Source organism: Centroberyx gerrardi, chromosome 9, assembly GCF_048128805.1.
Source record: "Centroberyx gerrardi isolate f3 chromosome 9, fCenGer3.hap1.cur.20231027, whole genome shotgun sequence".
NCBI classification, from domain to species: domain Eukaryota; kingdom Metazoa; phylum Chordata; class Actinopteri; order Beryciformes; family Berycidae; genus Centroberyx; species Centroberyx gerrardi.
In genome coordinates, this window is record NC_136005.1 from 30,621,706 (window position 1) to 30,639,175 (window position 17,470).

The 17,470-nt window shown below is 41.6% G+C and overlaps 1 protein-coding gene and 1 long non-coding RNA gene across 2 annotated transcripts; both read right to left on the reverse strand.

Annotated features, from left to right (window-relative positions):
• Window positions 1-965: 965 nt before the first annotated feature.
• On the reverse strand, window positions 966-5,243 carry LOC139913624 (E3 ubiquitin-protein ligase RNF14-like). The gene is made up of 7 exons (XM_071901685.2): window positions 4,901-5,243; window positions 4,126-4,256; window positions 3,260-3,883; window positions 2,996-3,074; window positions 2,350-2,550; window positions 2,009-2,181; window positions 966-1,790 (listed from the first exon to the last, which is right to left on the reverse strand). The coding sequence occupies exons 1-7, from the start codon at window positions 5,058-5,060 to the stop codon at window positions 1,653-1,655; spliced, it is 1,506 nt and encodes a 501-aa protein (XP_071757786.2). The 5' UTR covers window positions 5,061-5,243; the 3' UTR covers window positions 966-1,652.
• Window positions 5,244-8,962: 3,719 nt separating this feature from the next.
• On the reverse strand, window positions 8,963-10,319 carry LOC144539818 (uncharacterized). Its single transcript, XR_013505110.1, has 3 exons — window positions 10,271-10,319; window positions 9,639-9,709; window positions 8,963-9,111 (listed from the first exon to the last, which is right to left on the reverse strand). It is a non-coding gene; the product is annotated as an uncharacterized LOC144539818 (long non-coding RNA).
• Window positions 10,320-17,470: the final 7,151 nt, after the last annotated feature.

The window sequence follows — 17,470 nt, forward strand, 5'->3', positions numbered from 1 at the left end:
ACTGTTCATGAAAACCCTCAACACAGTTCCTCTATGCCCAAAAAGTCGCCATGGCATCAAGCAACCCGGGTTATATCTGATGACTACAATGACGACAAAATGAGACCATTCAGTAAAGAACTAGGTTCCGATTTGCAGTTTATTGATAATATCAAGCAGAGCAGCCATGCCTTATAGCCTACGTAAGACACTAACGGAACACCGCTGCAAAAGAAGGTAAGGTCCATACTAAACTCCTGCAGAGGTAGCGCTTCATTAATGCCAAAAATGCTATTAGAAAAGACTATAACTACTTGAAATTGACTCTCATGACACAGTAGAGAGTTCTAGGCATCAGGTACCTTCACATGTACCTGAGTAGAAAGTATGGCTTAGGGATGAACACTTTTAAATGGTTCATACCCTGTGTCTACCAAAAAACAGGCACGGTGTGGGAGATTTTCATACATTACGCATCCTTGCATTCAGAGCTTAAAGAGCCATATTACATAAAAAGGATCAATAAATTACTTTGACTTCTTAATTACTGAATCGAAAAAGTTCAAGTTGATCAAACTTTTCCTTGAGCCTGAGCTCATGGCACCTGGTCACTCTTGTTATGTAGCGTCCTCTACTGGTCAATAGACGGTATGACAGATGATGTGATTTTGTGAAAGAGTAAGGGTAGAAAAAAAATCATTGCCAATTGGAAGTTTCTAATTTTGTTTTCTAATAGAGGGTGAGGAAAATGAACAGGCTGAAATTGATTAGGAATACTAAATACTGAATTGTTTGTGTCTCTTTAAAAAAAAAAAAAAAAATCTGTAATTGAATTACTTTGTTGGCATGACTGTTCATCAGAAACAATATTGCCAAAACAGTATACAAAAGGTACATACATTCAAACTGTTTTGAGATGATAAATCATTTTGTTTAAAAAAATGTACTATACAATGGTACAGAATTATCAATATTTGAAATGGATCTATTCATTCATGAGTTAATGTTCTTTGTCACTTGCTTGTTAAAAGTGCATTATAAATACATCTGATTTGATTATAACAAAATAAGTTAAAATCCACAGCTATAGCTACCAATAATTTATATAATGATAAAAAAAACTATATATATATATATATGTATATATATATATATATACACTACCAGTCAAACGTTTTGACACACCTGATTGAATCCATTATGTTTTTCATTCTCTTAAAGCCATTTTGATCTAAAGGCTTCCGCTTCAATGCTTGAAATTTGTTTCTTAGACAAATATAAATAGTGAAGTTGATCCTATGTATGAATTTCTTTCCAAAGCCTTTGCCTTTCCATCAAGGCAAAGGGCGGGTACTTTAAAGAATCTAAAATATAAGATAGTTTTGATTTGCTTAACGCTTTTTTGGTCGCTGCATAATTTCATTTGTGTTATTTCATAGTTTTGATGTTTTTACTATTTCTCTAAAATATGAAAACTAGTAAAAATAAAGAAAAATGTGGCATGTCCAAACTTTTGACTGGTAGTGTACATATAAGATCTGATGCTGTGCAGCCGGATTGCAGTAGCTTTCATGTTGCATTGTCAACATTTTAACTGCTCTACACAGCGCTTTTATTTTGAAAGAGGAGCGTATTCATCGATATGCAGAGGTCTAGTTTTGGTGTTTTCTCACTCATGTGCCCACATCGTAGCCGACGCAGGGACTGTTCTGAAAGTGTCTGGACGCAGACACTGACAGTCTGGTGAGGCAGGCCCAGCAGAAACGCTGTCCACAGCGAGTGCACGTCATCATGTTGCAGCCTCCGTTCTTCTGCAACCACAAACACAACATACACACATGAGCAAACTACACGCATTTGTCTAAAATAGTCACACAACCATGAGAGGGCTGCGATGAAAGTCTTTGTGAATTCTATCATGTCGAGGTGATGAAAAGTTTGTGTATGTCTGGAAGCGCGTGAGTGTGTGTGCTTGTGAGTTCATATGTGTGTGTGTGTGTGTGTGTGTGTGTGTGTGCATCATACTGGCCTGTATGCTGGAGGAGCAGTGAGGACAGTATTTGCTGTTGCTGGCCACCCAGCCCTCGCTCAGAGCGTCCGACACAGTGGACCGCAGCATGCGCCGGCCGTACCGGCTCTCCAATAAGCTCCGCCTAGTCGCACTGCCGCTGGCATAGTCCTCCCACAGAGCCGTCATACCGGCTGAGACACACAGAGAGAGAGAGAAATCACAACTTACACCTTCAATTGTCATTTTACACCTAAGACAACGTTCTATTGGTTCGGACCCAGAAGCAGTGTGGTTCCCGTCGTGCCATTTTCAAAATAAAAACACACACATATACACACACGAGCAACATCCATGCCTACCCTCAGTCTCTGGTACATCTACATAGGCCTCCTGTTTCTCTTTTTTCTCCCGTTTTTTCACGTGGCAGTCCTCCGCTCCGTGGTAGGTCTTTCTGCAGGACACGCAGAAGGCGTGGCCGCACACCGAGCACAGCGCCGTCCTGCTGTCCGTCTCCAGGATGACAGCGGAGCCGCAGGAACGCTGAGGACAGTACACCACGTCTGAGGAGAGGAGAGGAGGTATATTCCTGTGAAGTGACTCAAATGTAAAACTCCCTGATATCCCTTCTCTAAATTCCATGACCAGTGGGAAGTCTGGAAGAGATCATTTGTTCTCCATTTTACATCAGTGGCTATAATACACATGCAACATTCTGAGGCAATGTAGGTAGATAATACTATGTGTGTGTGTGTCTATGCATGTGTGCATAGAAAGAGTTGTGGCATTGCAGTGTTTTGCATCCAATATAAAGCTACATTAACCCACTTGTCTGTGTTATAGGCAATATTAAGAATGTCACTGAGGGTGTTATTACATGTTTGTAGTCACTTCTTGGTTCTTGAGAGGGAGCAGCAATATGACAGCTATAATACAAGCTTGTCCAAACTGATGTATACAGGGTTTGAATACACATCCAGTGTTACATATACTGTAGGAGAAACACACCAGGCATACAGTCCAGAGTAGACTGGAGCAGGAGACGGTCGTAGCGGCTGAACAGCTCCTCCCCTACCAGGCTCTTCACCTGCAGTGTGTGTGTGTGTGTGTGTGTTGGGAGGGGGGCGGGGCAAAAAGAGAAGGGAAGGGGGCAGAAAGAGCGAGAGATTTCATTTGCCAATAATGGTCATCAAAAGCTTCCTGGATATTCATATTTGTATGACACTCAGAAAACCCCTGTATTGAGCAGAAAGACAGACAGACAGACTGTACCTGTGCAGGTGTAGGCGCGGCGGTGCAGTCCGCCTGGGGACAGGTGACGCCTCGGACATTCCCCTCCGCTATCTGCACCTTGCAGAACCGGCTCATGCAGGACTGGCAGTAGACGTGGCCGCACTCCCTCAGCTCCACACAGTCCGAGCCGAGCCGGGCCGCGAAGCACACGCCGCAGTCGAACACCATGCCCGCGAACACTTTCTGCTTCTGGGCCTCATTGTGGACCAGGAGCTGGGACAGGAGGGTCTGGGCCGGGGCTGGGGGGAGACGGGAGAGGGTTTCGTCTTTCTCCTGACAAGAGAGCTGATTTTGGGCCGACAGAGAAGCAGCCTGCTCTTCCGCCGTTTGTCCACTTTGGCCTAACGGGACAGAAGGGCTTGAAGGAACTGGCAGCGAAGGTGAAAGGTCAGGCTCTGAGACCGGAGGATTTTGGTCATCTGACATTAGATCTTGGCTAGAGTCTGAGTTCAGGGTGTCATCAGAGGAGGGCAGCTCCAGAAGAGAGTGGATGTCCAGGAAGCTGAGGGCCTCTTCTCTAAGGAACTGCACCCAGGAGAAGAGCACCACGCTGCCCCCAGTGGCCCGGTACAGATCAGCTAGATGAGCACCCAGTGCAGAGAGCTGTGGGAGCGGACGAGAGCAAAGAGAATCAATGTAATCTTTGTTCACACTCTCTTTCAATGTCTCTCTATTAGTTCATCCCTTCCTCCTTTGCTCCATACATTTCCACCCTCTCTCTCACACACACACTGACACTTACACACACTGCCGGGTTGTAAATGTGAATATAAATGTTCATGATTGACCTGCCCGGTTATATAAATGAATGGAACAAACACACCCACACACCCCTCTAGGCCTACCTGTGTGGGTGTTAGCCAGCTGCAGGTGAGGGTGAAAGAGGGAGGGGAGGAGGAGGGGTAGTCCTCAGGGAGGTCAAAGGTCAGGAGCAGAGGGGGAAGGAACGATATCCCATACTGCCTCAGCCCGTCTCCTAGAGAAGAACAACAATAAGACACAACACGGCCAAAGTACATGACGCATTAAAACACTATAGGAAATCTAACTGGTTTTGAAAGAGGGATTGATCTATCTCGTGCTGTTGTGTGACTGCATAGCTGGCTGTGGAAGCTGAACTTACTCTCAATTGAAAATGAAAAGTTAAAATTAGAAATTGAAATGTAAAATTAAAAGCAAAATTCAAATGTTAATGACGGTTGACATTTTCTATTGCTTTTTCCCATTCCCATTTGCCTTTTCCCTTTTTCCAATTTAATTTTCCAATTTAATTTTTTTTTCTTTTCAACCTTTTGTTTTAATCTTTACTATTTACATTTTCTATGTTTACTTTAAAGTTTAGATTTAACGTTTCACTTTCAAATGAAAATTCTTGTGAATTTTCATGTTGTTCTGATAATTTTCATATTTCATATTTTCATAGCTTTTTGTCTTCCATACTAGTCAGACAAATTATAGCCTATTGTGCCACTGGTTTGGTTTTATCCAAAGCACCATCCAGAGTCCATACATTTTCAGCATGGGTGGCACCAGTGGGAATCAAAGCCAACCTGTTCTAATCCACACTTTATTATTCATAGCCATAACACGGTCACTATTCTGCGTGATTTAGTGATTTACCCTCTCTCAGAGCCACAGAGAAGTCCGCTGGCAGCTCGACAGACACTCGGATTTCTCCGGCACAGTTCGGCTCCTCTCCGGCCCGGACGAACTCCTCCGGGCTAAAGATACTGTGGAGAGCCAGCAGTTCATCTTCCTGCTCCTCCAAGTCCGCACTCATACCTCTGTCCCGTCCCAAAATGACTCCGAGTAAACCTCCCTTCCGCACACACTCTTCGGACGAAACTGAAACTTGTTTAAACGAAACAGCTTATTCTTCACAGTCGCCAAAGAGCCGGTTTGTTGACAGTTGGAGCTACTTTCGTTTTTAAAAGTCGACGTCTCGAGCTACGGTTATCTCAGTCTCTATGTGTGCCTTTTATAAGTATGTAGTTCGAAATACCCGTTATTCACACTGTCCATTACGGGTCTGTACGTATCCTACTGTATACACCAGTCTATCCCATCCAGTCGGTCAGTTTCCCGTCTCCCTGTCTATCTTATCTGGCCGGTCTGATGCAAGACAGAGGATACAGCAGCAAGCTAGCTCAGCCTACAGTTGTTGGTATGGCTCGACAAAACAGGCCGAACTGCTTTACATGAGTCATACTCACCACACGGCACGTGCCCTCTGTGTTTCCACGAATCAAGTTCAATCAAATAGTTCAGGAAAGACGAATTGAGAATGGATGGATCTCACTTGTTTGCAAAGTTTCATCACAGCACCTCTTCCCCAAAGTAAAGTTTTCTGCTATAGAGTCAGTGATGCAGTGGTAGGACTACATGGAAATGTGGGTTAACTATGTTAGCAAACAATAAATAAATAAATAAAAAACAATAACAAACGTATAGGCCTATAATTATATTTTCAGACTAGTATCAATTTATGTTTGACTATCATGTAACTTCTATCAGCCTGCAGCCTTAAATAACGCAGTGCAACAGGCACATTATATCCCTCAGTACTGGCCCATTCCCTCTCTGCTGTACCTGCCCCATCATCATCATCATCATCATCATCCTAATCATCATCCTAATCATTATTATTATCTTCTGGCTTCCAGCTGTCAACATGTCAGTCAGTTTGTCACATTTTGCTGATGTAGTTGTAAATAAAGACGGTGGGTAAACTCTATTCCACTAATAAAACAAAAAAAAAACGTCCAGGTTGGTTTACCCTCCACTACTTTGCAGTGTGAGGTGGATACTTTTGTCTGTTCATGTGGTTTAGCTTAGAGTGACTTTATTTCGTGTTCTCACATAATTTGTTATAATCCTAATTTTTGTTTATATTTGCATGTTTTGATTTACATTTTGCTTAACTTGGATTTGAGTTGTGCAATTTCATTTTGATTACCTGTTGTGTGTGTGTGTGTGTGTGTGTGTGTGTGTGTGTGTGTGTGTGTGTGTGTGTGTGTGAGAGAGAGACAATTAGGCTGTCTTACCCACTATCTGATCAGCCTAATGTTGAGCAGGTGCTGATTCCGGATTGATCAATGGGAAGAGGAGGGGTGCAGTATAAAGCTGCTGCTCCCCAGAGGAACAGGGAAGCACTCACAAGAGAGCTGATACAGGAGGCGGAAGGGCCAGAGTGCCCCGCTGGGGAACCACTGCAGCCAGAAGCGCAGCAGCACCGTGTTCCCACCAAGGCTGTTGACACACACCCTGGGTTGGTAGGCTGGAGCCTGCCTTCCATACAGATTGTAAGTGGCAGATCTGAGGGTGTGTGGGTGGTTGGGACACGACCGAGGTGCTGGCTGCGGGTCCTGGCAAGGCACTAGTGGTGTGGTGTAAAGTGGCAGTGGTTCCAGGACAGTACCAGGTGGATTGACCTGGGTATGTCTGGTGGACCAGCGGGGCAGAAGTTGGAGGCATTGGTTTGCAGTTACTCACCAGCTGTTGTCCCCCTAGATTGCCAAGCGGACCAGAGCCATCCTGCCCCTGGGAGTTTTCTATCATGGCTGTGCCGAACTTTGGGACTGTGCGATCCATCTGGGATATGGATTCCGAACTCGTGTTTAACCGGGTTCATTCACTCCCGCCCTCCGGGGCTTTATTAAATACGACTTTTGGAATAAAAGGACAGTTAATGTATATACCAGCGCCCGTACTTTTTCTTTTACTATAATAGCTACATAAAATAGTAGCCGTGTAGCACACCGGCCTCCCGTCGGTGTGCTAGAGGAGAAAACGACGTCACCTTCATGACTCAGGAGCGGGAGTCTTGCGGATCACTGGCCAATATGGACCGCCAAAGTCAAGGACCTCAAGTAAGTTTTTTATTTTAATGGTGCTATTACTTCCTTCAAATTGAATTGGTTAAGTTATATTTGCGGCACAAGAATACATCCATGATAATATGCTTGGCTTTCAAGTGTTGTACGTTATGGGAACACTGTTGCTAGGCAACTAACCACAAAATGGACGTCACAGTGTTTCTTTTTTTACTGTATTTTAGTGTTTAGGAATGGGGAAAGTACCAACAGCAAAAGTAACCAGCTAACACATTAAGACAGTAGAAAACAAAAGTAAATTCAATGAGCTACTACATTTTAAAAACGCAATTGGTGTGTTGTGTGTGTATATATCCTTCTCTTCAAATGATGTTTACCGTTGCTGTGTCAAAGTCTGCTCTATCAGAAAGGTTTCACATATTGTAAATACGGTAAACATGTCCCCACTTGCAGGTATCCAGAGCAGAGTCATGTTGAAATAGTCATGTAGAAATAGTGAATGCTAAAGACCATCGTCTCTGTGTGAATTGATACAGTAATTTTGTAGAAATCTGTTGAGTATTAAACATCTGCATGCGTGTATGGGTATTGAAATAAATAAATATGTAAGTAAGCAAAAGATGTGCTACTGAATGTAGGCTAACTAAATTGCATGGTGCCCTTTTTTTTTCTCGCTTGAGCACCTGCCCCCCAAAATGTCTGTGCACGGCCCTGCTCCTAGGGCTCTAAAAAATTCCTAGGTGGCGTTGTCGTCTATTGACCCTCGGCCATTCTGACAGATACATCTACAACCCTGTCCATTCTTAGAAATTGAGGAAACTCCTTAATCAGTATTTTTGCATTGGAAAGACAGGTACACAGTGCATTGCCTATTTTGGACCCGGTCTTAACTCCAACTCGACTGGACCTGGGCCCCGTTCCATAAAGCGCGCTAAGAAAAGTGGGGATTAAAATCCCAAACCTGACTTGAATGAACCTAACAAATCAGTCGGGGCTAAAGCGGTTCCATAAAGCTCAATTCAAGTTCACACAATCAGACTAATTCAAGACAGGTTCAAGTAGTCAAGATAATTGCGTGTGCACGCCATTCTTAAGCAGCCCGAGAGGTCGATCATGGATTAAATCGATACACCATGGCAAAAAGCAACGGTAAAGAGAGAGCGGCGATGTTCACGGCCACCGAGCGGCGCTTATTAGTAGAAACATATGAAGAAATGAAACCTATAATAACCAAAAAAGGTAATACAGCTGCCATAAACAAAACAAGAGAGAAAGCCTGGCAAGAAATTGCTGATCAATTGAATGCGTAAGTAGCAACTAAGTTAAAATGTAATAAAATATTTTGATACAACCAAATTAAATCTTGGGCACAATGCATTCAAACAGTTAGTAAGAACAGAAAACCTGTAGGTTATTAAAATATCTTATACAAGAATACATAGATATTAAACCTCAAGGCTGCAAATGTATACATGTTCACTCGTTTAATATATACGCAGGGGTTAAAGTAGGTCGGAACGATCCGGAACGGCGTTCCGGCACCTTCGATTACACTGACAGCGCACGAGACGAGACAGAGCAGCACCGAGCAGCAGAGAGTTATTCAGACCATCTGAATAGCGAGAAATATACACAAATCTATTATATTGTAATTTATTCCCATGCATGGTAAGGAAAAGAGTACGAATGTACGGTTTCCCCACTGATACGGAGAGGAGGAAAAAATGGTTGGCTCAACTCAGCAGGAGCAATCTTACTATCACTAAAGATCACAACAACAAAAAAAATATGCGAGGTAATAATATTCAAACACTTCATTTGCACTTTTTCACAAACAAAGACCATACCATTGGGAAGCTTAATGTTTGGTTTATTAAAAATAAGGAACAGGGAAAGGCTTGTAAAACCCAGGGAGTTGAGACTCAGGGTGCAGGGTGAGGGTGCTGTCTCATTGCAGGGAGTCTTCAGGCTCCATTGAATCCCCCTGTGGTTCTTGTGCTGAAAGAGAGAGTGAGAGAGGGAGAAAAAGACAGAGGAGAAAGGGTTAGACACACCTATATAGGCTTGGATGGGAAATTGCCTTGGGAGATGAGGTGTGGTCTTTGTTCCTCAACTTAAGTTATGGAACTTCATTAGTTGTGATCATCAACAGCTTTTGCTGCTGATGTTTAACAAAGTATGACAAGTGGCATCAGTTACTGATGTGATATTAATTTGTATAAAGTTGTTTCATGTTCTTGGTTGTCTTTTATGTATGTAATGAGTGTATACATGTCCAGTAAGTATAAAGTGTTCCCTAATACTGTGCATTCAACCACTATGGGATGTGTATGTGGGTAGACAAACCTGAGTTGTTGTGTGTGTGTGGGAAGTAAACTCAAGTCACTGTGCAGGCACATTTTGAGGCAGACCAGTTTGTCAAGACCAAAAAGGGCAAGACTAGGCTGAGAGCAGTATTTAGTATGATTCCCCATTTAGCCTAGTATGATTCATTTTTCAAAATTGCTGGCCTATTTTAAACTTACCTTGTGTTTTCAATCTCATTTAAGTCCTCCAACTTCCCTCTCCCTTTGCCATCAATCCAAAATCAGCTGAGCTGCAACATAATATAGACAGGTAATAGTCAACAGAATCACAAAGCCTAAAAACACTCAACCCATAAGTTACGTTTTTGTTTACTGTTTTGAAGTCTCAAATATGCACTCTAAATCCATATCAATAGCGATGTATCACAAAAATAGCTCTCTTCCTTATTATTGTGTAACGTTAACTTTATTATTAGCTCTTACTCCAAAATGGATATCCTCATTTCACCACCTCCACCCACCACTCTACAAACACATGCCCCAATGTTATATTTAACTAATATTTAACTCCCCCCACCCCGCAAAAAATCACGTTTAGAAGTCTTTTTCTCTAATTCCACAACGTTGGATGAAATGGCATTAAGAGAACGGAATTTATAATTAATAGGCTGTTCGTGGTTAACGTTATGTGTTGCTAACTTTATTCAGTATCCTAGCCTAATCTGTTATCTGTTAACGTTCCCTAAATCTACTAATTTAGAGGGGGATAATCCACTAACATGCTTTAATGCACATGTTAATTTGATACAGATGTGCTGATAATATACCATCTGATTCTTTAAACATCTTACCCTTTCAAAGTGCATCACAAACGGTCTATTCCGCCATAGAGAGCCTAAGTCCCTCCCCTTCCGGTGGACCACCATGGGACCTTATTTCGGAAAAAATATGTGCGGTAGTCAACGGCGAGAGACAAATAATTGTTTGATCCCGTTTGAATTGTGCCATGAATTACACATATGATGTTTTGTCAATTTAAATGATAATTTTGCAAGTCAAGAAAGTCGCAGTTTGTCGTAAAACTGTTGAACTATAAGACTGTAAAAATACGTAATTAGAAAGACTACACACCCAAAAGTCGCGCAAGTGACGTAACTTCCTCTCTCCACAAGCTACCCAGAGCCGCTGAAGCTAAGTCCCTCTCAGATAGCAGGAGTATTATACACAACCTGGAAGGTAGACAGTAAGAATGGATTTAAACTGGTTTAGGATAGTTTTAGTACAGTGGGGGCTAACGTTAACGCGATGCCTGTGTGTTTCCTATGTTTCGTTCCATGTTGGTGTCGGTGACGTATATTGTGCGAGACGAGAGATGTAGTTCACTGAGCGGTTTCACACAAAACTAAACATTACTGTACTGTTTTACAACAAACTGCGACTTTCTTGACTTGCAAAATTATCTTTTAAATTGACAAAACATCATATGTGTAAGTCATGGCACAATTCAAACGGGATCAAACAATTATTTGTCTCTCGCCGTTGACTACCGTACATATTTTTTCCGAAATAAAGTCCCATGGGGGACAGCGGAAGGGGAGGGACTTAGGCTCTCTCGCGCCGTGCGCACGCAGGCGGGAGTGAGAGTGAGTTACTATGGTTACGGGGACGCTCTGTGTCTGTCGCTCTGAAACTTTCTCGCGATTCCCAATAATAGGTTTTTAGGTTAGTATGCCTATGCAAAATCATGAATGTAAGCACCTCAATGCTGAAATCTAGTAATATAACATAATTTTACATTTTTGGTTAACATTATACAGGGTTGCTGTTTCTTGACTTACTCCAAGAGGTTGGGGGGGGGGGGGGCACTTTTAAACAGCAACAACTTGAGTGGGGAGAAAAGAACGTGGCAGCAAGTGAAAACTAAATATAAAAATATTGTTCAGAATGGTAAGTATGCCTATAGTCTATATAAGCACTTAAGCATAATCAGCTTGATGCTAGAACTGTCCAATCTCATGATGTTTATTAATTGCAGCTGCAAAAAAGAAGAGTGATGTTGCTGGCACCGGGGGGGGGGGGGGCACCACCAGCACACTTAACTCCTGCAGAGGAGCTGGCCTTGGAGCTGAACAAGGGGAGGCCAGTCATTGAGGGAACAGAGGGGGGAACAGCGTCTGAATCCATGCCACCTAGTACTCATCAATGAAAGGACACGCCATGACTGATAAAGAATGACACATGGGTTGAGATCCTTATTTATAGACCTTTACTGTATTGATTGAAAAACCATACACCCACTAAACACATCTAAGTTTACTTTTTGACATTGTTTTAAATGTATTAACCAATACATTAATCAATACATTTTTAAACATGGTTTCCTATCGGGCAAATAGAGGATAGAGGCATATGGATTAAGCTACTACATTTCTGGTCAATATAATTTTTTGCAATTGTACTGTTAACTATTTATGTAGCTATTGTCATTCTATTGGGGTAATTTAGATTGAGACATATTTTATGTAACATAAGCCTAAACGTTTGATATCACCATATAATTAAACACGTAGGTCTATATCTTATCATTGTATAATTTATTTTATTTATTATTTATTTAAGTTGATTTTCTATGAACTTTAATTTTTCGACTGGTAGTGGTTAATACAGTAAAATAATATGCCCGAAAGTCAGTGGTAAAATCATGGCTTTCCTGTCGGGTCAGTGTTACAGGAACTCTGGTTAAGCAACAACTCAGGCTTAGCCTGACAGTTAGCCTGCCCCGGATCAGGTTAGTTTCCCAGCATAAGTTGCCATAGTAACTGAGCTTGAACTATGTTGAACTTGCTTTATGGAACCGAATCAATTGCAAATGAGTCAGACTAACCGAAAGAAGCCTGGCTTATTTGGTAAACTCGCTTTATGGAACAGGGCCCTGGTCTTGGAATGACTTGGACTCAACTAAGGCGGTCTTGACTAGAACTCTATAAGACTAAGGGTGCGATCACACCTACAGTTTGTTTTCCTTGGTCCGAACCAGCATGGAAAAGTTGATTTTGCTGCATTTTTGTATTTGGTTCAATTAGGTTCACAATGACCAGTTGCAAGTGAACCAGGGACAAAAGTCACATGACTCCCAAGTAGCGTGTTTATTGGACAGCTTTGGTGACCTGTCATCCTGCCAGGGTAGAGGTTTTGGTGGCAGGGAGAGTCAGAACAAATCTAATGATGGACTTGTCTGTGTTCTTCTCTGGTTTTCATACTATTTAAGAACACTTGAAGAAATAGCTATATATGAGCATCAGTCCAGACTTCATTTTCAACTAGGCCTGTCAGATGTCAACATCCTTCTCCTTCTACCCATAATCCCTAGAGTTTTGGGGTCATTTCATGTAGTTTGGTGGATTACGTTCTCACTCCTAACAAACCGCACCACAGCTCTCTTGTTAGAGGACTGAGACTCACATTGAGTCACATTGATCATCTTGATCGCTCTGCTGACCTTCCTCGTCATCAAAGACCGGCGCAGACAAGGCTACGAGAGGATCTGACCTCCTGAGGGAGACTGGACCAGAACAGGGAGAGAAACAGCATGGAAATGTACTGATCCTCAAAGAAAAACGTCAAATTAATATACAAAAAATTCTCAACGTCCTCCCTCAGTTTATATTCTTATCTTGTTGAATTGAAAACTTTTACTCAAATCCATGAATGCTTATAATAATAACAAATGTAAACTATTAGTTTAACTACTAATCTACTAAATATAGATGGAAACAATCATTTTGAATCTGTATCATTTATATCATTATATCATCTGTATCTCTTTCACTTATTTATTTTTTTGTACCTGCATTTCATTCTTTTTTTTTTTCTTTTCCTCTTGTCAGTGTTACATTCAGTGCTGTTTGTACTGATATCCTTCTTGTTTGCATTTCTTGGAGTTATTCAGAAATACAGGAACAATTTTAGAGTTTCATTCCAAAACCAGATATCCTCCATTTTGAAACTAAGACACCAACTAAAAAAGATTTGCTATCATAAAAGTAAAAGTCAGGGTTGAATAGTATTACTGACCAGTAAAAACAGGTCAGTTCTGTCCATTTTGGAATGAAGCCCTTGATGTATTATATTCAGAAACATGAGAAGTATATAAAACCAACACCATCCACCAGAATAGATACACAGTTATCCCTTATAAAACAACAAACAAAAAGCTTGGAATGAAAAAGTGACAGTTTGATGAATGAAAACAAGGCTTGTGTTGTCTGATGCACTAATCTCTGAACTGGGAAAAAGCACACAGTTCAAATGTAGAGGATGTAGAGAATCCAAAACACTATTTTATTTTTATATCAATACCAAATGATTATGCAAAAGCTAAGACTAAAAACAAAAACTCAGTACAGTGTAGATGATTGAATAAAAGAAGCTTAAAGTGTAGACTTTAAGCAGGTGGAGTACAGATGGTGTATAGAGTGACTGTGCATTGTATTCTGCAGTCAGTTGGAATCTGAGGAGTCTGAGGAGCTCGAGTCATCACTGCTGAGGATGACGACATCGATTTCAGGACTGGTGTTCTCGTCTTCCTCATCGCTGTCAAGGATCCAGATGACCTCATCTACTTCACTGATGTCAATGATGGAGGAGCGATGTGGTTGAGAGGATCGACCTGAGCAAAGAGGCAGACACTTAACTAATACCCAGGATACAGTGCAGCTATCCCTTGTGCTCTCCCATCACACATGTTCCTTGTGTGATGTGTTCCCACACACACACACACTGTCACAGCCCAGGCTCAATGGACTTGACAAAAATGGAGACCACACATGTTTCAAAGTAATACAACAAATGATTTATTGTCAACTAAATAGTTAAATTATCCAAAATGAGAAAAAGTGTGTAAGTCTAACATCAGTAGTGAATGCATTGCATGGATGAGTGTAACGTATGGTGTGGGGGTGAGAAAAAGAACCAAAAGAGGAGCATAAGCTCAAATCTTCCAGAAGGGTGGAGAGGAGAGGGAGAATGAGGGAGAGAGAGGAGTCATCTTAAATAACCTGGGATCTAACCATCCCATGTGCCCCACATCAGCACCGATGACACTCCCAACTCTGCCTGTCAATCACCTGTAACTGAAGCACAACCAGGAAGCAAGCAACAGAGTGGGAGGGCTGTCACACTCACACAACCCAATTAAAGAAAATAATACAAAACCTACTTAAGAAATGCATTTCCCTTTTCCAAGACAGCAAAACAACTATATACATAAGTCCCCTATAGCCAATAAATTAGGTCTACACAAATACATAGTAGGCATACATTACCACTATAATTTACACTCAACTGAATACTACCCGGCTACTCCAGACACCAGTCTAATGTTCCCGTTTCCACCTCAGCAACCTGGTACCTAGGAGCAATTTAAGAGGAGGGAGGAGGACAGAAGACAAGAAGGCAGCGGAGGCAGAGTTGGATACAGTGAATTATGTAACAACTCATGGCAAAAGCCCATGGGAGCGAGCACATTATCTACGTTTTTAATGTGGCGAATGTCCAACTGATAAGGCTGCAAAAATAATGCCCATCTCATTAGCCTGCACCGGCCCCAACATCACTGGCATCCACGTGAAGCTTAAAAGGGTGGTCCATACGTGGCGCAGCCAGTACCGGGGCAGAGCACAGAAGAGACTTTCGTTTTCAAAAGCACTTTGACAATTAGAAGACCGGACATATTTGGCCTAAGCCTTCAGCAAATTTGTCAACAGTGCAACCACTGAGGAAAGGTTTTTGCAAAAACTCCGGTAATAGCCCACCATACCAAGAAAACACATGAGTGCTTTCTTGGTACACTCAAAAAAATCAATCATGGCATATTTTAGTATTGTTTGCATCTATTTGATTTTATTTAAATAATCATATTTTCAAAATGTATTTATTCAAATTCCTTAGAATCAGCATAAATCTGTTAATTGTGAAAACAATTAAATTTAATCAGTTAAAACATATGAACATGGAACAAGCAAGATTCAATTAGTTAAAATGTATGAGATTGGTTTACATATAAATTTCGGGAAATGAAATCGTTTAGAAGCGGAAATGACGTCAGAGTTCTCTCCACCTGTCCGCCATCTCACCTCAGAGCAACCCGCGGCCTGGATTGTGGCCGGTAAGTTACATCTGCACTCATCCTATATACGTTAACCTGCCAATGTACGTATGTTTTATTAGTGCAGTTGATATCGTATCACACTAATATCAATATGTTGACTGTCAAATCCAATAAGTCCATCATTGCAAACATTTTCGTCTAGTCTACTAGCTAACTTAGCTAACTCGTACATGGTGCTAATAATATCAGCTAACTTTAGCTAGTTAGCTATTTTTCTCATTAGCCAACATTCCACGTATTACTAATTAAAACGAGCCAGTAATTAAAAATAGGGACTTTTGCGATTAACGTTATCAGCCCGATAGCCTCATAACGTTAAGCATTTGACCAATAAACTAGCCGTCTAGCAATAGTTGCGAGACACACCCGCAGACTACAGGTTAGCTTCAGCCACAGATGGCTCAAGACAGCCAGGTAAGACTAGCCTGGTAAGACCATCCTGAGCACGTGACCTCACATTCTGTTTCGCTCCACAGATCAGTCTGGACTTCGGGCGGGAGTACTTGCCTTGACAGACAAACTCCTTCAGCCAATCAGCGAATCCAAATTCAAATCCAGTCGGAAGAACGGCGAAAACGTCTTTTCCGCTGAGAAACTCCGCTAGTGCATACTCTTGTTCTTGTTTAATTGTTGTTATTGAGTCTATTTCTGCAATAACTGCACTTATGGCTGTGTTTACTCTACTAACGTTAACGTTACCGCTCGTTGCTTCGGGAGACGCCATTACTGTTTTGCCAGCGGCGGCCTGTATTTCACGTCATCAACTACGACGCTGTCCCTGATTGGCCCGGTTACATTGCAATTTCAAGAAATCGATGTAGGCGGCTGGAAGTCCAGACTGATCCGTGGAGCGAAACAGAATGTGAGGTCACGTGATCAGGAGGTCCTACCAGGCTAAGGTAAGACCGGGGGCTTGACCACCCGCTTCGTGTGCCAGAGCCTTTAACTTAGTTACTGTGTGTAGCTCCACTCGCTAGCACCACGCGTCATAATGTGAGTTGGTGCTAATCGCGAGCCCGTTAGAGGGCTATACACATACTCTTAGGACTTAAGTTACATCCAGGTAACTACTATTTACATTTTCCTACAGTAACCATTATTAAAAATATGCTTAGCCCATTTTATTGCAGTGACAACTTCATTTCAAGCGCTTGTAGGTTCATTAGTTGCAGTTTGAAGAACTGATGATGGCATTAACCGGCCTTTTGTAGCATGTATGCATGTGCGCACACAGCAGAGCTGCTTTTTGGCAGAGCAGAGAAGGCAGAGCACGGAGGACAGATTGAAAACTGTTCATGGGGTTGGGGAGGGGGTAAAATGCTGCTTCCCGCACTTTTCCTCGATTAAGGGAACGGATTATAGTGAGAAATTGAGGTTAATCTTGAGATTCATAGTCTGTAGTATCATATCAAAGTGATCTCAAAAACTGTGTGCGTATGGTATTTGGAAGTTTCTCATTGATTGTGAAATATATTGCGTGGAGATCACTGGCTCACAATTTAGAACAGGCCTACAGTTTAATTAGGCATGATATGTTTTGAATTATGCAAAAAAATATATATATGGGCAACCTTAGTTGAAAAACAAAATGTCGACAGTTTGCAAATGTTAACTACACTAAAAGAGTGGTGCAGACTTTTTCTATTCCAAGGTTGATAGTATTTCTGTCTAACTATAAATATTTTACTTGATCAAAAGCATAAGCTACTGCAGTCAGTATATAATGGACACAATTTTGGTCTAAAGGATGACTGAGTACTATTCAAAAAATTCTGTAAAAAATGATATTTGTGATTTCATAAGCAAAAGAACGTCACACAATTATAGAATTAGATGTTAAATGCATTTTCTTTCTAACTAGAACCATTTGTCATTTACAGAT